Source organism: Nannobrachium achirus, assembly GCF_963921795.1.
Source record: "Nannobrachium achirus genome assembly, chromosome: 5".
NCBI lineage: Eukaryota > Metazoa > Chordata > Actinopteri > Myctophiformes > Myctophidae > Nannobrachium > Nannobrachium achirus.
The window spans coordinates 43,979,297-44,003,348 of NC_137814.1; the positions used below are offsets into that span (position 1 = coordinate 43,979,297).

The 24,052-nt window shown below is 42.1% G+C and overlaps 1 protein-coding gene across 1 annotated transcript; it reads right to left on the reverse strand.

Annotated features, from left to right (window-relative positions):
• Positions 1–4,768: 4,768 nt before the first annotated feature.
• Positions 4,769–23,615, reverse strand: LOC308285088 (macrophage mannose receptor 1-like; the record flags this gene model as incomplete). Its single annotated transcript, XM_080725808.1, has 24 exons — positions 4,769–5,022; positions 5,541–5,576; positions 6,565–6,681; positions 6,776–6,949; positions 7,255–7,420; positions 7,651–7,883; positions 8,770–8,872; positions 9,127–9,269; positions 10,716–10,821; positions 11,189–11,331; positions 13,414–13,611; positions 13,858–13,896; positions 14,386–14,539; positions 16,053–16,128; positions 16,221–16,333; positions 17,429–17,628; positions 18,191–18,339; positions 18,499–18,614; positions 19,242–19,355; positions 19,519–19,673; positions 21,877–22,044; positions 22,622–22,767; positions 22,851–23,008; positions 23,535–23,615. The coding sequence occupies 24 exons, from the start codon at positions 23,613–23,615 to the stop codon at positions 4,769–4,771; spliced, it is 3,342 nt and encodes a 1,113-aa protein (XP_080581934.1).
• Positions 23,616–24,052: the final 437 nt, after the last annotated feature.

The window sequence follows — 24,052 nt, forward strand, 5'->3', positions numbered from 1 at the left end:
ATTGAAGAGGAGTTCCCAGTATGTTATTTTATACCATGTTATGGTTTTATTTATCAGATACGCACAACATGGTGGTTTGGGGTTTGGTGCCTGTGCCACCAGGCCAGGCTCTGCTGCTGCTCTTGTCCCTGCTGCAGCCAAGGAGAAGTGAATGTCTGAAAGCTGGGGCAGTATATATATAGACCGGACTGAGTGATCACAGGTGTGGTGAATGAGATCAGGTGAGGGGTGGAGCATGTACTGATGATGGGCCAGGGGGTGGGACTGTCCAGTGTGAACTTTTGTACAGATTGATTGATTGATTGATTGATTGATTGATTGATCGATTGATTGATTGATTGATTGATTGATTGATTGATTGATTGATCGATTGATTGATTGATTGATTTGTCATTGTAGCATGCTTAATGTCACTTTGAGTTGTTGACACAAATGATGAGGCTTTTGTTATTGAACATGCTTGCTTTACTGACTACCCATATGAACATGTTGATGGAGGCAGTTTACAGCGGGAGTGGGGTAAAGTGAGACACTTTTTACATTTGCAGATAGCACACCAATTTATATCGGTCCCTTACTATCTTACTATCTAAGCTCTGGAATGAACTCCCCCTCATTATTAAACTGGCACCCTCGCTCTGTTTTTAAAACATGTCTTAAAACACATTTTTATTCACAAGCTTTTAATCCAGAGTGAGTTTTATTTGTGTTGAGTTTTTTACTTTTTATTTTTTGCCTATTTGTGTTTTTATGTTTTATCGTTGTTTTTTATTTCTGATTTCTGATTCTTTCTGGTTTGTTGTGATTCTTGTACCTTATAGACGGGTTTCTTGTTTACAAACATTGAGACTAAATGCACAGCTGACTGTATCATGTAATCAATTCCGTCCAATCCCCAAACCTGTTGTTTTGGGGAGCGCTGGTTTCATTGGCTAATTTTGGTACGGACCCTGCGCACGCATCTAGTTTTATCAGTGTAACGTGGACCAGAAACCCGTCTATTGTTGTCTCTAGGACACTTTCTGTAAAGCACTTTGGTCAACTCTGTTGTTTTTTAAACGTGCTCTATAAATACAGTTGGATTGGATCTTACCAAAACTTTGGCACCGACCTTCACCAACAAATCTGTAATTTTGTCAGTGTCATGTCTTGTAAAATGGCATCAATATCTGAGTATCATGTCAGTATCATGCCAAATGGTCAGTTTCATTTGAAATCATGGTCAGTATCATCACAAAACTCAACTTTAAACTGAAATGGAGAAACAAATGCTCTGTTCTACCTGGATCCGGGGTATTTCCAAATATTCATGGAGCCTGCGGTAGTTCTTTTATTTGTGGAAGGCAGGATGTGTTGTTGCTATCTCCCTGGACCCAGTCTTCATTAAGCAGTCAATTCATTCACACCCCCACAGAGCAGTCCGTCCCCTCATGTTCATTCTCATTGGCTACAAGCTTAATTCTCATACGCCCTCTTACCCACAATGCATCACAAACAGTCCATTTAAGTAACTCCTGTTCTATGTTCATTCTAGAATGTTTAGCTGTACTACTGGTTGTGCAGCTGTGTGTTAAAAAATCCCTCCACCTCCCCGTCCTCCTCCCTGTATATGTAGTTACTCATGTTATGTATGGTTTACAGATTGTTCCGTGTTTTATGGATTATGACGGATCTCAAAACATGTGTTTATGGATTATGATGTGATCTCTTGAATCATGTAAATGTAGTTATGTTATATGTATCGTTACAGATAGTACTGTGTTCTATGGATTATGTATAATCTCAGTACTGTGTTCTATGGATTATGATGTGTAATCTCTTAAATCATGCAACTGAAGGTTCAATGTTATGTGCATGTTATCTGTATATCATGCTTTGCTCTGGGGGAGTTTGATATATCAGATTATGTCTCATGTTCGAGCAGATAATTTGATTATCACAGCAGAGCTACATCGCCAAACTAAGGTGCAATATCATTGCATAACTGGGTATATCATTGCAATAAATGGTATGGTTAATCTTAACGTGTGTCGTTCATCCTGAGCTGAAACATATAAAAGAATTGTTTTTATGGGAAAGACAAATATAATATAGGCCTACTGTAGTTGTATCACAACATGTGAGCATATTCTGACCTTTTTGTTGCATTAATACAGATGAGTTATTGTTTGCTTGTTTATTCATTCCAGAGAAATATTGAGACCCATCCTTGTGATTTATCCCAAAACCACTGGGAGGCGCTAATGTTAATAGTTTATATCACAGAGGAATGGTAATAGTTTATATCAACAGACTTGCCATAAATCATTTTAAATTAATCTATTTGACATAATCCCATTCCATTGATTAATTTAATATTTATAAATATGCTTTGTACTTATTGGTGACACGTGAGATTACATATCAATATGTAATCTATCTCACATAGCCTCACATTCCCCGGTTGGACGTATGGTGCATTTGTAGCTGTTATGGGGACTATTTAGTGATTCATTATCATTAAATGTCACGAATATCAATGAAAATATATCACCAGTTTACCTTTTATACAGATCAGTCTCATAAACCCTGAATGATTTTGAATACTTGACTGAGGCACTGTGAGGCAGGGTCATATATCAACCAACAATGTATCCAAAAGACAAACAAGATGTATTTCTAATCAAGGAAGTTTAAGCCTATATACACATCCTATTGCCTATTTCTGAGTCTTTCGAGTCTTTATTCTTCACGAAAGAGTGCTATTCAGATATTGTTGATTTAGACTTAGAGCAAGTTGATCTGACTCTAGATGAGCACCCAAATATGATGGTGATGCTTTCTTGATCTTTCAACACTCTCTCTCTCTCTCTCTCTCTCTCGCTCTCTCTCTCTCTCTCTCTGTCCCTCTGTTGTGATGAAAGGCACAACTTTGATTTCAGCAGTATGTGCTAATGTTACATAAATAACATAGCTGGCAATTATATGTGCAGTGTTGAAAACGCATCCACTGTGATGGAGGGGAGCATAGTGGCTGCATTGTTTTTGTTTTATGAGACACTTCCACATTTCTATGGCCATACAAGAGAACTCAGAGTTCCTCTATTTCAGAGTGCCAGACAAGACATTAACCACTTAAACCCCAGGATCCATATTCTGAGGATAGACCTTTGCATAAAATAGCAGATAGGCAAACACAGATTTTAAATGTTTTCATTGATTGAATACTTTATTAGTCAGAAACATAAACATGTGGTACATTAGGCTAGGCTCTGTCATGTCAATGGAAAATATTAATATTCCATACAGGGTGAAGTGTAACATTGAAGATTCTGGCAGAAAAACAATATCATAAGGCCCCAGCAAGCAGGGCAAAAGCACACAGAGCACTAATCTCAGACTTCTTTGCACACTTATCTACAACAAATCTTCTTGGCAAAATAATCACATCTACAGCTCACAGCTTGTAGATTGTCTACTTTTGCTGAATGTTCATAACATTGCCCCTAAAACGTTGAAATTCCAGAAGCTGTAATAGAGTAGTAACCTTACAAAACGAGGATGAAGATCTTTAGTGTGAAAATTTGGTGTTTTTTATTTATTTTTTTATATCGTGTAGCCATGAAAGACGACAGTCAAATTCTGTGTGTTAACAGTCACCGCTTTGTTTCACTTCCTCTTAAGGCAGAGACATATCTGGAGGATAATGCTGCATTCACACTGCAGATATATAGTTGAACGTTTTGCTTGGTAATTCAATGTTATCTCAATGGAAACCAGCTTTAAAGCTTTCAAAGCTTCGTCCTGAGCGTCTCCTCTATCTTTAAAGCTGGTTTCCATTGAGATTACATTGAATTACCAAGCAAAACGTTCAACTATATATCTGTAGTGTGAATGCAGCATTAAGGCAGTGGGAGCAAGTCAGTTCTTAGTAAATAAGCGCATAACAGCCAGGGCTATGTTGACCCAATACCCTGAAGTCAGCTTGTTGCAGTAAGGCCATGTGTCTACTGTCTACCAAAGCATTTCACCCTAGTATGTTTTGGATAATTTTTAATATATATCCACCTCTTTCCGCGGGAGTTTGCTGAAGGCGACTGGAGATTATTTGGACCACACTTCCGGTTTAACAGCAGACATACAAGCTCACGTCGCGTCGCAGATGCAGCCTGTTGTGACCTTGTAAATCACACTCGGCTGCGGCGCCGGAAGATGAGCGCATGAGGTCAGTCTGTTGTTCCCCCCAGAGGGAGTGCAACACCCAGGATTTCACTAGACAATTGACCCTGGGTCACAGAGAGTTGAAATAGGCTATTGTCAACTATCTTGGATCCAAACATTGTAATTTTACTTAGAAAACCTTAGTTACTAGTTACTTTGTAGACAACTTCAGCCCCATATACACATAAAGGTGCCGGCGTCGGACACCCAATTTGCGGTTAATTTTTGGCGCCGGCACAACGCAACGCTCCTATTGGAGCCCTGGCGTTAGGGTACGGTCACACCAAACTACCAATGAGAGTGGATTCCCGATTCTGCCAATGTATTTCAATGGGAATAGAGCAGTTTCCTGCCAGTAGAGGATTTCAGGATTCCATTCTCATTGAAATGCATTGGCGGAATCGGGAATCCACTCTCATAGGTAGTTTGGTGTGACCGTACACTTACTCAATTTTGAATTCCGGACACTTACTTGTAACAGAGTATTTATTATACATTGCAGTATTGATACATTTACGTAAGTAAAATAATGTAGTACTTTTCAGTCACACCACTGCTAGTTCTCCAATCACAGAGTTATAAGAGGCTCTGGTTTCTCCACCTCTGCCTTCTCTATCAGCTTGTTGGTGTCTATCACGTCAGGCTGGGAGCACTCGTGGTTGAAGTAGAGTGGATTGTCAAAGGTTGACAAGGGACGTCCAGACTTCTTATAGAGGAGGAGAGCAGTGACCGCTAGGACTGAGAGCACCGTTAATACCAGCACCACTACCAACGCTGAGTGGGCACGATGAGGTTGATGAGTTCCCTCTTGTTTATGAGCAGCTACACAATCAAAGGAGCAAAAAAATATCAGTCAAATATTCAGTAAAAGCTAATATTCAGGAATTACAGTGGAAAATTCCTCTGATAAATAAATGAATCTTACCAACTGTTGGCAACTGTTCTGTTATCTCTGTCGGAGGAGGATGGAAAATCATATATCCAATCATTGATAAGGAATCACAACCACTTTTCTCCAGCAAATTATAGCCTAATTTATACTTAGTTGCATAACATTGCTGCGTGCCGAAAATGGCTCTAGTTCACAAATCTTCGCACTGAGATGGGTAGTGAGCTTGTAGATCAGCTATTTTCAATGTGACAGCATGAACCGAACCAAACAAGAAACCGAGTACAACTAAGGCTTAATAGTGAAATGTTGTTCTCACCTTTGGGGGTTTCGCAGATATAGGCCCTGTCATGCCAACGGCTTCCAGTCCTCCACATGCCATCCTCAGAATTCATTGCTCCATAATTGTGCGATGTGTCATCACTTGGTTCAAACTGACCCCAGTTCACGTAGTCCATGGGTGTCTTATCCAGCCACATCCACGTCCCTATACATAGAAAGAGAATGCATTTATTTATTGCGACCGTCAGGTCATAAGATATTATGAAAAGCTCCACCGGCTGTCCGTCAGACCATCCATCAGTCTATCCGTCACGCCACGCCACGCCACGCCACGCCACGCCACGCCACGCCACGCCAAGTCACGTCACGTCACGTCACGTCACGTCACGTCACGTCACACCTTTGGTCCTAAACTTATCTCCGGCACCGTTGCCCCTATCCATGCCAAACTTTGCACACACACTCACTCCTTGGCTGGCAAACCACAACCTCCGTCCCTGATTTCTCACATTCCCCTCTTCTAGCGCCACCATGAGGTTGCTTTTTGCAGACAACATTATTGTGTATACATGGCACCGTTGCCCCTATCCATGCCAAACTTTGTACACACACTCCTTGGTTGGCAAACCACAACCTCCGCCCCTGATTTCTCACATTCCCCTCTTCTAGCGCCACCATGAGGTTGCTTTTTGCAGACAACATTATTGTGTATACATGCGACCTGACGGTCGCTTATCTCCCCATTAGGGAGTCTTACTGGTGTAACTAAATAGCTATATTTATACAATGAGTACAGAGTGTTTCCTACTGGATGACTGTCAGTCTAGTCTAATGTAACGCACAGGATTCAAACCTGGGTGTCCCGCGTAAAAGTCCAATATCTTAACCATTGATCAATCCCTTTGGCTCAATGGTCAAGATATTGGACTTTCACGCGGGAGACCCGGGTTTTAATACCGGGTGTTACACTAACATGAAACAAAGAGTGTGTCACATGTATGCTATATTGATTTATCCACTATGACCAATGGAACATAGAAAAAGAAAACAACAGGACTATATAAACTAACCAAAATGGAATTTCACCTAATCAGGGACTTGTTATACTCGTTATCTTGGCAATAGAAATGTCCAAGCCAAAGCACATAGCCAAATGTCTTGGCTTGTTGTGATAAAGAAGACTGCAACTGTACCTTTGTGAGTTTTGTACAGGCCTATCCAGAAAGCACTGTGGCTGTCTTGAAGCATTTCCACCGTGCTTTTAATGAAGCTCTGCTCAGCTGGATCTCCAATGCTGGCTAGAACCCCACCTTTGTGACACAAAAAGACAGTTGTTAATACAAAAGATATATTACACTTATGCATAAGTACAGTATGTGCAGTAGAATGGGGAGGTAGCCTTACCTAATCTTACACAAGATGAAGCTGCATCTGCCCATTCAATATCATTCATCATGAAGAGGTAGCAATGATCCCTAAACGGCACCCAGGCAAGTTCCATGTCAGTATCATCCTGGATTTTGAAGGTGTGTTCAGGGCAATGACCTGGGTATTGCACTGACTGAGTCGGAGGCACATCTGTAGGCATGAGCGAGATTTATGATGAACAAATTCTAGTTACAGAATGCATTGTTCTCAATTGCAAATCTGCTTCGCGTAAGACAAAAACTATTTACAAATTAAACAGGAATAATATTTGACCCTGACCCAGTATTAGAACTTGAACTTAAAAGTAACTTATGCCACAAGAATGAGCATGTACATATTATTTACTGTACAAGCCTTAAATGCAACACTTCCATCTGTCTCTTTATTCTGGTGTTCTCAAGAGCATGACTCCTTTATTATTTATTAGTTTAAAATTAAACAATACTTAGTCATACCTGTGGTCTTCATACAAACACTATTCATGGTTTGATTGCACAGAGCAGTCTTCCATTTTCCATCCACATCCACGTACACACAGGGTTGGCCTCTGCTTGGCTCGTTTCGTGCCCAGTTGGTAATGATCAGGTGCCAACCATCAATGAACCTGAAGTAACCTCCAGTCTGAAAGCAGGGATGGATAATTTAAAAAAAGTATTTACGTATATACATACATACATACATACAATACTGTTGAAACATATGAATACGCCAATGATCAAAATGACCGAAAAAGTTTCAATGGAACAACTCGTTACCCACCCAGAACTATTCAGTGTGTAATAATATTTTTGGATGACTATTGAAGTCGCTCAGTTGGGTTATATTCAGCTTGTATTAACCATGTACTGTACCTTTATTGTATTGAGACCAATCCATAAAGGTGTGTTGAGATTCAGAGCTTGCAGTTCAACGTAGGCTTGTGACCAGTCATTCCGAAGGCTGGCCAGTTGAGCACCATCATCCTCACAAAGCTTCTTAGCCTGATCCCAGGTCACATTCTGAGTCAGAACCTTTATAGAGTCATTACCCAGTTTGACATAGTGGTCAGGAGTCTCTGGTTCTGGAACAACTGGGAAGCGTTTGTCTGTGGAAAATAAAAGTAAAATCACCATGGGCAGTACTTTCTTATTTTTATTCCTGTGATGTATAGAATCCTTCATCTCTAAAGAATTGTAACGCTTTGTTTTTGGTGAACAAAAGAGAGACACTGCCTCAATGTTAGATGTACTTGAGCACAATATAAACTAGAAGCAGTGCTCTTCCGAGCACAGGTCTCCACCAGGCCACACAAATTGCCCTGTTATAGCGCCACCATGAGGCTGATTTGAGAAATTTGAAGTGGCATTTCTTCCTCTACCTAAGGTGCACGCTCAATTTCACCAAGATTGCACGCTGTGTTCATGATTTGAGAAATTTTGTTCAAAACGGAGCAATCCTGCAAACTTTGGAAGCCAATTGTAGCCAATCAGGATGGAATATGCAAAATCGGACATATCCATGATGATCACATGACTGTAGAGATACTGTCTACCGATTTGTAGGATTCTTGGACAAAATCTGTAGGAGTAGTGTACAGAAATGTGTTTTGCAAACATCGGCCTCATTTGAAAAATGTGGGGCAGAGGTTCTGAATTGGCATCCAGGGAGTGTGTGTGCTCAGTTTGGCAGCGATCGGGCCAACGGTGCCGGAGATTAGCTGTACACAAACTCGGAGGACGGACAGACGGACGGACGGACGGACGGACGGACGGACGGACGGACGGACAGGGGCGAAAACATACTCTCCCCCTGCCTTCGGCTGGTGGAGACAATTATTTCAGATAAATACTTCTGAACCGTAGCCAGTATGAAAAACAAATATATGCTTAGTCACATAACCACATTCTTGACAAAAAAGAAACGATGTTCAACAGCAAAACGCTGTGGTTGTGCGGTAAAGAATAAATTAGTTCAACAATAATTGAGCTCACCAACACTTCTCATGCAGACATATCCATTAGTGTCATTGCAGGATTTTAAAATCCATTTCCCAAACCCCTGTTTGGCATTGCTGTTCAAAACAGCACAATAATCCTGGACAGGACAATAAGGAAATGGGATTAATGTGAAAATATATATACGGTTCAAACACCCATTGTACATTACAAGGTGCACCATTAAACCTCTTGTCTATTGAGTAAACTAGCAGCTTTACAGTAATATGATTTAGGAGTTTGTGAAATGTATTCATTATAATGATTAAATACTGTAGGATATTGAATTACACTACCCTTGGTCATGAGAATCATGAGAATAATTCATTATTTAACAATGTTAGAACATTTTACCTCACTCCATATATGACGAGAATTTATGTTTGAATATTTCCTTGGTCGCCCATCAGTCCAGTAAAATTCACCATCTCTTCGATTATTCAAACCAATCCAAAGGTCTGGAGCGGCTGCTGCCGCCATTTGGATGACCAGAAAGGCTGAAAAACATATACAACTGTTAGGAAAGAGAGTCTCACACTCACATGCATTCAACAACGTTTTTTACTGTGGGAAAATACACACACACACAACGTAATGTCCTTTTCCAAAGGTTCTCTATCAGGTCAATATCAAAACACTCAAAACATTTATTACACATTAATTTATATACACATTATTTATTTGCGACCAAAGGTGGTATGTAATGCCCGGGCGTCTCCTGTGTGAAAGTCCAATGTCTTATACATTGACCCAAAGGAATATCCCTATGGATTGAGGGAGATACTAGACTTATGAGGCCATCAGGCTGAGGCTGTGAATCACTCTGCTATATAGAGCATTGCAGTTGAAGCCCCACCCCTTCTTCACTCTGGTGTCGGAAGCGTTTTCCCCATTCATTTCTTCCATAGACATTTCATAAAGTATTTATTTAACATATTTTAAGCCTCTGACAAAGACACCCCGGCTTGTGAGGAATCATGATAATTTTTCTTTTTTTTTGGAATGCAACGATTAATTAGAAAGATGAAAAAAGGGCAGGGTACAAGACTGTGTATATCATTATTTTCAAAATTGCGGAAACTACACTCCCAGAATGCATCGCGAATGACACTTATTTCATGAAATATATCCCTTAAATCACGCTCAGTTTAGTTATCCAGGCCAACGTATGGCCTGACATTTAGTGATTTCCATCTCTGTAGACGCTCTTATCGTCATCTTTAACATAGTGCATCATACGGATTGCAATAATCCTCCGGGCAGACCGGGGGCAGTAGAGCTACTTCCGTGGTAACCACAAGATACACAAAAGAAGAAGAAGTTCCACCAATCATAGACGTCGATTTCACCGGATGTACATTTTTAGCAGTATGGGTAATGCAGTTCTTCTCCGTGAGATCTTTATTAAAACATGTTTTTTACTAGAACTAGATTGCATACATACTCTGGGGTTCTACAGGAGCATACAGAACCATTTTACAACCACAAGCTTACTGGTAAGTGTTCATTGAATAGTTACGATTGTATGGCTGATAATGAAATCCCCTATGGGGTAAATTAATGGGCAGTTTACTTCCGACACCTCACTGCGATGCTATACACACACACACGCACACACACACACACACACACACACACACACACACACACACACACACACACACACACACACACACACACACACACACACACACACACACACACACACACACACACATTCTATTCTAAAGTAGAGTTTTTTTTTAATTCTAAATACCGGTAATCATACAGAACAACCTGCTTTTCCTGCAAACGGTTAAATAAAGAGATAGTGGCCAAATCCTATGATTTCTGAATGATTTTGAAAACTTTTGATTTTATTGTGCAACATGTCTGCAAGATATTAATGAATGCTATATTTATATTGCATTGTGTACATAGATGTTTTTAAGAAAAGGACATACCTTGCTCAGGCCTTGACAAAATGGAGACTAAATTTCCTCCCTTTGAAATACACTGTGTCCTTGCATCAGTCCATGTGTCCTTCCGGGTTTGAACAATTTGGTAACACTACAGGTATGAAATTAAGATAAAGAAAATGTATTGTCCATTAAATTTGACATAAAATGGAAATTTGCCTTTGGCACACTGTATACAAGCAGCCATGTATACAAACAATTAAAAAAAAAACATAATTAATACACTATTCATAATAGAGTATGTTAACTTTTGAACCCAATGCCCTTAGACAGTAGCATGATCCCAAAGAGGTATTCATAGAGATGTCTACACTCTACAGAACACTTAGAGAGACTTCCAAATCTCAAGACCAGAACAATACACACACTGAGAATTACATGTTTAAAGTGCACATACATGGTACTTTATACTGAATACAACCTTTCAACAACTCAGAAGGTTAACAATGTCCCCTGACCTTTGAGCCAAATTTGGTCCATTCAGATGGACAGCCACCTTTAGGAGCCACAGTGGGGGCTGCAGTAGTGTTGACAGGGGCTGAGGCACTGCGTTTACAAATGGACTGGACTTCAGCGCCACAATTTTTAATATCCCAGAACCCTGTGAATACAGTGAAGATAAAAGGTTCATTTGTATAGGCCTACAGCAAACTCATTTTAAATACAATGTGCTGTAAAGGACATTGCATTATCAAGAATTGATAATGTTGAACGTTAAATATGCAGCCAATGCCAAAGCATACAGCTGAGTAGATTTAGGCAAATTGGACCCTATATGTCCAGTATTTCTTTCACCATTCTCAACAACGTAATACTTTGCTCTATAATTGGTCACCTCCTCTGTGGTAGTGGTACACCATTTGTCTTTGCTGAAAATAGCTCGTAGATCTTCCATTTTCAGTTGTTCTTTTTCTTTTCTTTTCTTTTTAAATTCTTTATGTGGAATGTTTACCTATAGTATGACATGCCCAGCATGAGGATAGGCATGTGGTTAAGTGTGTAATATGCAGGTGCAGATGTGCCATTTCAAACCTACATGCGTCCTGCCATTGGCCCTGATTCTCAGGGGATTTGCAGAACATTGAGCTTGTAGATCATCTATTTTAACAAATTTTATGACGTTCTCTGACTTTGAAGTTTAAATACTGTATACCTATGAAGGTGGATTCTGCTTTTCAATGGGAATGGAGTGGTTTCTTTACATTTGTGAGTTTCTGCAAAAATACGCTCCATTCTCCATAAACATTTGAAAGGCAAAACCGGGAAAGAAACCTGTGGAAAACATGTATTTGTAGGATGTTTTCAGGAAAATAGCAGTCCATTCTGAAGAGTTGAAACGGCACATCTGTATGCCCCTCAAGGTGTCCTTACCTCTTAACCCTTAAGTTCTGTTCAGATTCACTACACCTTCGTTCTGTTCGGGTCATTTTGACCCGGTGGATATTTGGTTTAAAAAAAACAACACTAATATAAATTTTAACTTAACAAATCATCATGATACATTGACTTTAACTCAATACCAAACAATTCATATGATATATATGGTAAATGTTTGCATTTCTGCTTTGCTATATCACATTAAACACTGAAAGAGCTAGGCGTTTTTACTGATTTAGCTGAAATCCATGTAAAAAAAACGACTTCATTTAATACTGGGCAATATTGCTCATGCTTATAGGAAGGGGGGGAGGGTTCGGAATGGGGCTTCGGAAGGGGGGTGTTAGAAGTGGGGGTGACTGTGTGTCTGTGTTTTGGCATAATACTGTGTATTTCTGTGCTTCCGGGTCAAAATGACCCGAACAGCACTTAAGGTTCAAAAAATATGAGGGGGGTGTAGCATGGGTGTAGTGCAAAAATATTTTTTTTACATGTTCATCTCAGAAGAATCTTTAAGGCCAGTGAGTTTCAAGTGGAAACATTTTTAACTTCTACCTTTTTTTTCCAAATGAAAATGTAAAACGGGTCAAAATGACCCGAACAGCACTTAAGGGTTAAGTGGTTCATGACAACACAGTTCTCATCGCTGTTAAGAGAATCTGGTTGATTTTCGCTCCACTTCAGAAACTCTGCTGGAGATCCATCCAGCCACCTTAGAAACAACACCATCACGTCTTTAGTCTGATATTTACACTCAATGCTACATTCTCGTTTTGATGACTGTTGCAGCTTTGGAGGCAGTATGCATCACAATAAAACACTGTAATACAAAACATACTTACTCATATGAGCCATCAAGATCCACTGTCATTCCTATATACAATTCTCCATGATATCTAGATATCTGTAGACAAGCAAACGGCACGCACAAACATACAGCACGTGAGCACACACACACACACACACACACACACACACACACACACACACACACACACACACACACACACACACACACACACACACACACACACACACACACACATGCACACAATTTGAAATCTGCAGTACTTTAGAACTGATTGGTAGATTCTAAGAGCTGTATTTTGATTGATTTGAAGTACCAGCTCTTATGCCTTAACTTAATTCGGGCTAATGCTTTTCAGAAGATGCGAGTGACATCATTTTGTAGTTGAACGGGACCTTTAACAGGTTCGGTGGGAGACAGTATGGACAGGCCTTTAAGTTACGGCATAAGAGCTGGTACTTAAGACAATCAAAACAGAACCCTAAGTGTTAACATCACGATTGCTGAAGAAACTATGAATGTTAGTGCCAACCTGTTTCCACAGAAAGACTCTTTCTGCTTCACTGTTGATGATGACCAAGTCACCATGTCTCTGTTGACAGTAATGGCGGGCTTCTTCCATAGCCATTGAGTTCGAATTAATGTAATATTGATTGCCTCGCCACACAAGCCAGCCGTCCGCAGTTTCATTGTAGTCTGCAAAAGGTTGGAAAATTACAAATACTGATTTAAAAACATCAATATCAAGCAGATATAGTGTTCCTCTGGCCTTCCTTTAGCTCAGAATACTGAAAGGGGGACCTGCTGGTTAAGGTGTATACACTCTGTGCTGCTAGGACTCTCATGGATTCCTCACATCAGTCTTACTGATTACTTATGTGAGATTGCAAGAATTGCTATTAGGATATTATGAGATCATCTACATCTGTAATGGAGGCTTACCTTTGGCAGGGTCACTGGGGGGTGGCTTTGGAGTGACTCCTGTGAAGACATACCAGAGGCCAAAATTTTACTTACATGCAGTACTTAAGTAAATGTACTTAGTTACTACACCAGTGGTTCTAAACCTTTTCAGGCCGCGACCCCCAAAATAATCATATTTTAGCCCCCCCCCCCTGACGAGCAGCAGTACGAATTGAGGCATTACATTTTGTATAACACAGTTCTATTCAGAAAATAGATTGTCTATTTTCACAATTTCTGCCTCTCATAATTGGCAATTTGGCCATTGTTAAATTTGACATTTTTAGGTATTAAAAAGTCCTTAAATTGTCACTTTAGAAATGTGCAGATACCCTCTATACACTTATGTTGGTTTGTTTACTGTTGAGTGAGAAAACAATATTGCACATTAAGTTAATCATCTGGGGACCCCCCCCCCAAAATAATTTGGGGACCCCCATGGGGGTCCTGACCCAAAGGTTGAGAACCACTCCTTTACACCACTGGATTCAGTCCACATGACCTTACCTAAACGTATCTGGCACAGCCAGTCGTTGTAACTCTCACAGTGCACGTCAATCCAAGACCCTTCTTCATCCCAATTGTCCATTATGAATTCAACACAAGTTTCCACATTATTTATATTATTGGGCTCTCCATCCGCCCAATGTAAGAAGTTTACCTGTGATAAAAAAACAAACGCCATAGTTTATATAATTTACAATTTAGGCGTTTAGCAGACACTCTTAATCCAGAGAGACTTAAGCAATAAGCAAGGACAGCACTAGTAATACATCAAATGCATAGAAGTGGTAAACTAAACTACAAAACATAGGTAAACCAAGGAGACATTCAATAAAATCAAAGAATATATGATTTGTACATCGAAGGTACAGTATACACTATAGCTTCCATGTACGATATGATGCCAAGTCAAAATGGCCAGGCAAAGGTCTATATAAAAATGCCATCTAAATGACATTGTTGTCTTTGCATAAGCATGTATGGTCATCAAGGTTAGGCAAGTGCTACGGTATGAGGACCTCAGCGGAAATAAGTCTCGCGACTTTTCTGCGTAATCCTCGATTTGCTGTATTGCTGTATTGTATTTACTGCTTTTCAAATAAAATAAAATCAAATCAAATCAAAACGGTAAGTGCTATGGGCTAAGGTGGAGTCTGAAGAGGTGAGTCTGCAGTTTTAATTGCAATGGAGAGTTCATTCCACAGTTTGGGGGCCAGGGGGGCAAATAGTCTGGGACGAGTGGATCGTTGTAGGGTTCGATCAGGCTTTGAAGGTATGGGGGTGCCAGTTAAATGGTTTGTTAAGGTCTTTTGGAGGCAAAGTTACAGCCATAGCTACAGTATGCTTGGTACCCAACCAACATGATACTTGCAACTCAGACTTGAGTCAGACACAAAAAGTCAAATTTAAGAAGACTTGACCTAATATACTGTATGGTTGGCCAGACTTGATCAGACTACATTGAATGGTAGCTCTACCAAAACATGACACGAAACAATGGAAGGACACTGTGCCACATGGTAATTACTGTGCACTGTTGTGCATACTGTCAATCAGGATTCCATAATTGAATGTCTTGCAAATTGCATATACAGCAAGCTTGTACATCTGCTATTTCTGAATAGCCAACATATAAATGGATAAGTGGAACCCCCACAAGGACCCCTGGTGGTCCCCGGATCCCACTTTGAGAACTAATGTGGTACGGGACACCTAAGAGATCGTGCAAAATATGACTGATTGTATTTTTTTTTGGAGCGGTGAAAGCGCTCCCAATAGACAGGTATGTCCGTGGGTATGTGGCTGGGTGGCTGGCTGGGTGGCTGGCTGGGTGGCTGGCTGGCCGTGTCCGTAGCCTGGCAATACCTTGAGTGGCCACACACAACACACTAGTTAAAGGAGGGGCGCTGTTTTGTGCAGGCCAGGCACACTCACCACTCACTCACAGGCACAGTTTACAGTTTACAGTTTAGGCATTTAGCAAGCTGCTCAGATTCACCGCTCCACTTCGAACCGAGGTTTGATTTTTTTATTAATGATCATGATGACTAATAACTTGAGACTTGAATCGACTTAAAAGCAGCTATATGCAACTATCCCCAACGTGAGATAATGCAGAATTTAGGGTAATACTTGCTATGCATCCGTACTGGAATGTGCATACAACTCACCGGGGATTCATCAGTCCAGACATAACCAGTAGTTTCATCAGGAGCGTTGAGTCCAATCCAGGCTTTCCCGGAGCTGCTGTGATCAAGATAATAAATGTATTTAAGCAGTGAGCTTTGGTGATCATCTGATGTGTTGAAACGCAACAATAAAACGGATCCAGATCTTACAGTCCCGGTAAGTCTGAACTACTGTGGAGGCTGAGTAGATCTCCTCCGATGGCCTTGCAGTAGTCTCTGGCTTCATACCAGGTCTTCTCACCAGAACGTGGTCCTGTAAACCACTGGAATACAAAACAAATGGTATAGTATGACCCTGTTGTGAGTTAATCAGTCTCAATTTGCCATACTCATATGGCGTCTCTTTTACAGTAAGAGCGAGATCATTTAGCGACCTACAACCGGGTCGCAACGTGGTTGGTAGTTTTCAGCGACCGGGTCGCTAAATCAAGCGACCGGGTCGCTAATTCAACCGACCGGGCCGGTAAATCACCGACCGCGCCGCTAAATCGACCGACCGGGTCGCTAAATCTACCGACCTGCCTGCAGTTTTAGGTCGGTAGATTAGCAACCCGGTTGGTAGATCTAGCGACCCGGTCGGAAGATTTTGAGCCCCGGTCGGTCGATTTAGCGAACCGGTCGGTCGCTTTAGCGGCACGGTCGGTGATTTAGCGACCCGGTCGGGAGGTTGCGTCGGCAGGTTAGTTACTGAGGTAAGGTTACTGAGGTTAAGTTTAGGGTTAGGGTTAGGGTTAGGTTTAGGTTTAGGTTTAGGGTTAGGGTTAGGGTTAGGGTTAGTAGCCCGGTCTGTGGATTTACCTACCCGGTCGGTGGTTTTAGCGTCCCGGTCGGTGGAATTAGCGACCCGGTCGATGGATTTAGCATCCCGGTCGGTGGCTTTAGCGTCCCGGTCGGTCGATTTAGCGACCCGGTCGATGGATTTCGCGTCCCGGTCGGTGGCTTTAGCGTCCCGGTCGGTCGATTTAGCAACCCGGTCGCTCGATTTAGCGGCACGGTCGGTGATTTACCGGCCCGGTCGGTAGCTTTTGCGACCCGGTCGCTGAAAACTACCGACCGCGATGCGACCCGGTTGTAGGTCGCTAAATGATCTCGCCCTCTCTCCTCTTTTAGCTCAATTACTGTATGTCAAATTCAGAGGAACTGGGATCAAACTAGAGTTCTCAAATTCTGCCTGAACCTGACCATACCCGAACCCAACCCGACATTTAGGGTAAGGTATAGGGCCTAAAATGTATGCTAATTAGTCGGTTATTATTTTATTACTATTACTATTTACAGTAGGTGACTGCCTGGCGTCTTCAGCTGGTTAAAAAAACGCCTCAGTAGACATGGCATGGCTTCTGTTCTTGCAGTTCTACCTTGTAGCAGAAGGGTCTGGTGGCCACAGGTTTCCAATCCTCAGTGCAGCTGGGCAAGGTCTGAGTTGGTGGGGGCGGGGTTATGACAGCCCCCTCTGCCAGATGTTTACAGATGTACTTCTCTTTATTAGAGCAGGGCAGGACGTCCCAGAGCCCGGCAAAAATCCCAGTCAGCATGGCAACACAACCCTGCTGGTGGCCTAAAATAAAAACACATTATTATTATTACTGTTAAGTGCCTTTCAGACGGTAAGTGGTTGCCGTGTCATAGTAATTCATTTTCAACGAGAGGTGGGCGGTTATTTTGGCCACGGGGAGAAGTTTATGGGCGCGAGGCAAGCAGGCACGTTCCTGTGAAATCCCAGCGTGCGTGCTCGTTCGTGCATGAGCTCGCAGGCTGCAAGAGCTGGATTGTGCTCATCTTTGTGAAATACCATGCAGCGTTTACTCGCTGAGCGAGTGTGTTTGTGTCTCACCGCGGCGCGGTCCCCGCTGATCCTATAGCGGGAGCCCCCGCTGTGACCGCATACCGTCTGGAAGGCTCTTTATTATTATTATTATTACCCTTATTATTATTTATACATTATTAAACTGATAGACAAAACATAATATTTAAAAGGCAGTACAAGAAATCACTTTCATATGAATGCCTTCTTCAGCAGTTGAGTAATATGAAAATATTTGTATTCATTTTATTTTCAAATTTACAGCATTTTGGAATTCAATTAAAAGTTATGGAAATTTATCCATACAGTAGCTTACCTGGCATCAGTGCATTCCAGTGAGTAAATCTCACAGTGGTGTTGTTGCTCCACTCAAAACTATCAATATTTCTTTGGTTTGAGAGACCCAGCCAGAAATACTTCTCTGGTCTCATCCCCACCAAGCTGACGAGGAATGCATTATCCACTCTGTCGAGAAATCAATAGGATATTTGGCTTTCACTCAGTCCTCTTTCCTCAACATACATTCACAATGACGACATTTTAAATAATTCTGTTGAAAGCAGTTTGTATAGACCCGTGATTTCCTACGTTTGATCACACATTAAGGTGAAAAGATGTTCTCACCCATTTGAAACATCCGCCAAGTACGAGTCTGAGCTCTTGCATTCGGCTTTGGCTTCATCAAACGTCTTTGTCACAGAACCCACCAAGTAGCAGTAGGAACCATGTCTTTTCCAACCCTGTAATGGAGGCAGTAGGCACATACTGTAGTATTATAGACTGTACTGTGTGTGCGTGTGTTTGTGTAGTTTAGTCCGGAAAACTCACGTCAAAGTAGGTTTAACCATTTATTGCATAAATGGAATAAAGTTAATCTTGGTGCTTGAAGGGCTCCGCGTTCAGAGATGTTCCCTGTGCATGCTTTTTGAGCATGCTAAGCAAACTCAGGGAACGCTAAGCAAGACCCACCCCCCCCCCCCCCCCCCCCCCCCCCATAGGGATGCAATAGCAGAACCATAGCAATAGATTGACATGTAGCTTAATCAGACATAATCACAAGTATTTGAGCTTAGCCAGACTAATCAAAGGTGGAGGCTGGGGTGGAGAAGGCAGCTAGTAGCGAGAATCCGAGGCTTCGAATAACCAAGCACAGTAGAGAAAGCGAGGTGTATTTAAAGGAGCCTTCCCTACTGAATGAGCGCTTTGAATGGATAATAATGAGTGTGATGTAATGACCAGCTGATATGTGAATGAGGAATGGGAAAAGAGCTGACTGACAGCTGACTACAGCGGGGCGGGGCAAGACTCTTGTGTCCTGCATAAACTAACGCTGAAGCTTCATTATGACTTATTTGAACTTCACTTACAGGCTTGCAGCCTACATTCAGCTCCACTTCATCTTGGGTGGGTTTGGAAGCACTTGGTTTCCTACAGATAAACCCATGTTTCTCCTCACACGAGCGGTCTGCCCAATTCCCCTTCTGCAGAGTACACAAGTTACAAAAGGTTACAGTGACTACAGTACAACATCCTACGTGAATAACTGAACACAGTGAGCACATTATACCAGGAGTTCTCTAACATCAGTTGTATTGATGTACTGTATATGTTTTAAAATTAAATGTGTAAATGTATACTCATTACCTCTCCCCTCATCAGAACACAGTCCTCTGTGTCACCAGAGGTGCTCGGCTCCCCAAACTCCCAGCTGGTGTATGTGACAGTGGAGTGGTCGCTCCAGTCAAATAGTCTCTCAGTCTTCCTGTCGTTCAGACCCATCCACAGCTCGTCACTGCTGGCTGCACACATGGAGGCAGTGGAGAAAATAGGTTTATTTTTAACACAATTTACAGTCTAATCGACTCGTCGGTGACTAACCCGACTTCAATTAGTTAGATTAGTAACCCTCACCCTAACCCTAACCTCTGTGGAGTGAGTCGCTAACCCTCCGGTTGAAATGATGGTCGTTCGAAAGAGCGTGATTTTCCCCTGGAGTATGCACTCGCTCCTCCTGTTTTAACTCATATAACATTGAATGACAGACAAATAAAACACAGTATGCTACTATGCAGAAAGAAGAAGAAAAACAGTCTAGTCTAAAAACAGTATAACTACGTTTTTCTTAGATTACTATTTCCATGCATTTGATTTATTGATGTTTTTCCTTGCTTATTGTAAATCGCTCTGTGTCTGCTAAATACATAAATTGTAAAGCACTTTGTAAACCCAGTTTTGTACAGGTGCTAAAGTTGTAACATTATTATCCTGACTACTAATTGAAGCCGAGGCCGAATTGGACCAATTGCCCGAAAGAGCCCTGACAGCACATGGTTGGTTCTACAGACTCCAAATTTCGCACGCAGATAGCAGACCTTTGCCTACGTTCTTAGCTAGGCCTCGACCGACCCGATATACGGTTTTCCGGAACCAACGCGAAAGGTTCGGAATCTCCGTATGCAGAGATGATGTCTGACATTGGGCTGTTCCGGAGCAAGCGCTGACTCATTGTGACATCACTTCATAAAAGGCTCTGACATCACGTACGCTACATGAGTTAACAAAAAATCTCTCTGAGTGTGTATGTAATGTATGTATGTATGTATGTAATCCACGTATCTCAGGAACCGTTCGTCCCACCGGCTTCAAATTTGGCACGCACGTTTCCCCGCCGCAGCAGATGCTGTGCAGTGCCCGGCCTCGACCCGACCTGATACGCGATTTTCCAGAACCCGGCGCGAACGGTTCGGATTCTCCGTTTGCAGAGCTGATGTCTGACATCAGGGTTTTCTGTAACCGGCACTGTGTCTGCAGAGATTTCCATATATGGGCATAAATGGTCACAGGCAAACAGATGGTCAAAACGGGTCCAATGACAACAGGTATAATGGGGTTTGCATTACACAGACTTCGGCACGCGCGTTCCCCGACGCAGCAGGGAGTGTAGTGCCAGGCCTCAACCCGACCCGATACATGGTTTTACGGAACCGGCGTGAAAGGTTCTGAATCTCCGTATGCGGAGCTAATGTCTGACATCAGTGTTTTCCGGAAACCGGCACTGTGTCAGCAGAGATCTACATATGGGCATAAAATGGACGCAGACAGACAGATACAGATATCTCCATATATGGGCATAAATGGACACAGGCAAACAGATGGTCAAACGGATCCTATGACAACAGGTATAATGGGGTTTGTATTAAAGGGTGGGGCAGTTGACAGGTTACCATGGTTACGTATTGAATGTTGAAATCCATATATGGAGATACCCGACACATCTCATTAAGTCTGACCTCACAAGCAGGTCCTGGCCGCACTCTCAAGAATGGCACCAGAAAGGTGGTAATGCAAATGATGAACAGAGTCATTGAGTGTGAGATTGTAGTAGGCACAAAGAGGAGTGAAACAATCTTCCTACCAAGAATACCTCACTATGACAGAGGCGAGCTTCCCTTCACCTTCATTAGACGACAGTTCCCTATCCGTTTAGCTTTCTCTGTTACCATCAATAAGGGTCAGGGCGAAGAGAATGAACGATTTGGCATCTACTTGCCTCAACCTGTGTTCGCTCATGGCCAACTCTACACAGCCTTCTCCAAAGGTTGTAAAAGTTTTCATTGTGGATAATGACAAGGGCATTACTGGCATTACTAAACATTGTTTATAGTGAACTCCTTTAGGATAATGAGCATAAAGGGAGAGGCAGAGATGTCCATATATGGGCATAAAATGGAAGCACACAGACACAGATATCTCCATATAAGGGCATAAATGCACACAGATGGTCAAAACGGGTCCTATGACAACAGGTATAATGGTGTTTGCATTAAATGTGGGGCATTCATTCCCTATTTACATCATTTCCGAGCATGCGAGGCTCCGACCTAGACCTAGCTTCTAGTTATTATTATTTGCAACAATAATTTGCTATTTCTTATTGGATTTCCCTATTTTTTTCCCAACAAACACAGGTAAAAAATATAGACAATTGTGGCCATCATTTACCGTATCCAAGTTGAGATAAGACGAAGCTGTGGTCCTCTATGTTATGAACACTGGCCAGGTCCCCTCCTTCTTTGCGGCACTCAGTCTGAGCATCGGACCAAGCTTTCTTTTCACGCAGAAGATGGAAGCATTGACCATTGTAGGGAATCCATGGTTTTGAACAGTGACCTGTCTCAATTGATAAGAAATTAGTAGTAAATAGATAATATGAATATTTGTAATTATAACTAAAGCTGCAAGCAGCGATTACCAGGCCCTCGCAGCTCTACCCACGTCACAAGGGGCAGCAGCCACCATGAGATTACCACAATTAGAGCGTATTTAGTGTAACACTGTTACTTACTCTATTACACTATTACAGTGTAATAGAGTATTATAGTTAGGACGGGTACGCGGAGGACAGTGCAAATATACACATATCGTCGTTGTCGGGTGGAAACCTCTATCTCCAAGTTTCAAATGTGTATGTTCTTTGGCAAAGTAAAGCCCTGCTTCATCATACAAGGCCGTCGCACAAAAGTAGTGAAAACAGCAGATCTACAAGCACACAACGCCTCGCACCCGCGAGGCGTTGTGTGCTTGTAGATCGGCTGTTTTCACTAGTTTAAATCATTTTTAAAATGATAAATGCAAAACGAACGGTTTTGGACGTAAAAGGTTTTCACCCGACAACGACGATATACAAATATTTATGATGGATCACTCGATTACTGCTAACTGTGATATTATGTTACAGAGTACCTACCAGAAACTTCACCATAAACCTCTACTTCGGCCAGAGTCAGCCATTCTCTCCTATCAGGAATCACAATGTTGACATAGCGACCTGTCATCCCTCCACAGTTGAAGGTTTCGGTGACTCCAGCTCCGATATAATTGATCACAGCACACCTGGGAATCAAATATCGTACTTACAAGTCGCTCTGGATAAGGGTGTCTGCTAAAAGCCTACACTGACATTGAAATGAATATACCTGTTGTTGCTGTTTCCATTGTCGCTCAGTGAATCTCCGATGCGGATCTCAGCTCCATTGAGTCTGTCAGCGCAACAGTCCTTCCTGTTGGTGATTTTGACGTAGTTGACTTTGTAGGCCGTTTGGAGGTCCACTCTCCACCAGGGTCTATAATCATGCTGTGTGTGCGTACAGGACCACTGGTTCCAGTCGCTTGCACGGTTCCCATCAATAGCATTTTGAGGCCTACCATACTGATGATGACTCATGACTGATGACTGTGTAGCAACTCCAAGTCTTGCCCAGTTTGTCCCTTGAAGCATGAAAAACCAGAAAGAATTTATGTCAATATGGTATCGCCATCCCATTAATATGTCTCATCTCCAGAGAGCAATGTTCAAAAGATTTAGAAGAAGAAAAGAATTGTGTACTCTTTGGTTCTCTGCTGTCTCTATTCAACGTTTACACAAGACCAACGTGCTTCCCAGTGACCGTAATCCATTCCTCACTTCATGCAGCAGTGTTCCTGTTAAAGGAAAACTCAGTGCACCATCTCAGCAGTATGCCCCTGTCTCCAGTCAAACCGAGAGCCCAAGAGTCTTCAGCAGTGACTCAGATAGCCTGAAGCAAACACTCCCAAAAAAGTCTGAGGCAGACAGAGACTTGACTACGCCTTTAAACCATTTCACTGAATCACAGCCTTACCTCATCCAGGCCACCTCTCCCCCTGCCCTCCTGGAGACCTCTCACTCGTCCACTGGCCCAATCATGGTCCTGAATGCCCATGTACAAGACCACCCACAACCCAGCTCGGCTCCTCTCCGACCCAAGCCTACACGAGTTTCATCATCATCCCACCGGCGACGCCATCCATGTTCCAGATCTCTAATGGTCAAGACTCTGGGCCAACAATGGATTCCATCTACTCCATCCAGCCCTCCAGATCTTCGCCATCAAAACAGCCGACCCCCTCCGCAGCCTCCTCACATCTCACATCTTGTAGCCAGAGCTGCAGCATCCTTCCCTGCAAAAGACACTCAGACTCTGCAACATCAGGCAGTTAAGACAAGCCTTCTTTCATCTACACAAGAAACTTGGTATGGTATATGGACAGAATAATTGTAATAGTGGTATAAAATTAATTATACCAAGCGGGGAGTGTTCTGTCTACAAAAAAGGAAAAGCCAAAATGTGTACTTTCCTATGTTTTGAATTAATCTAGA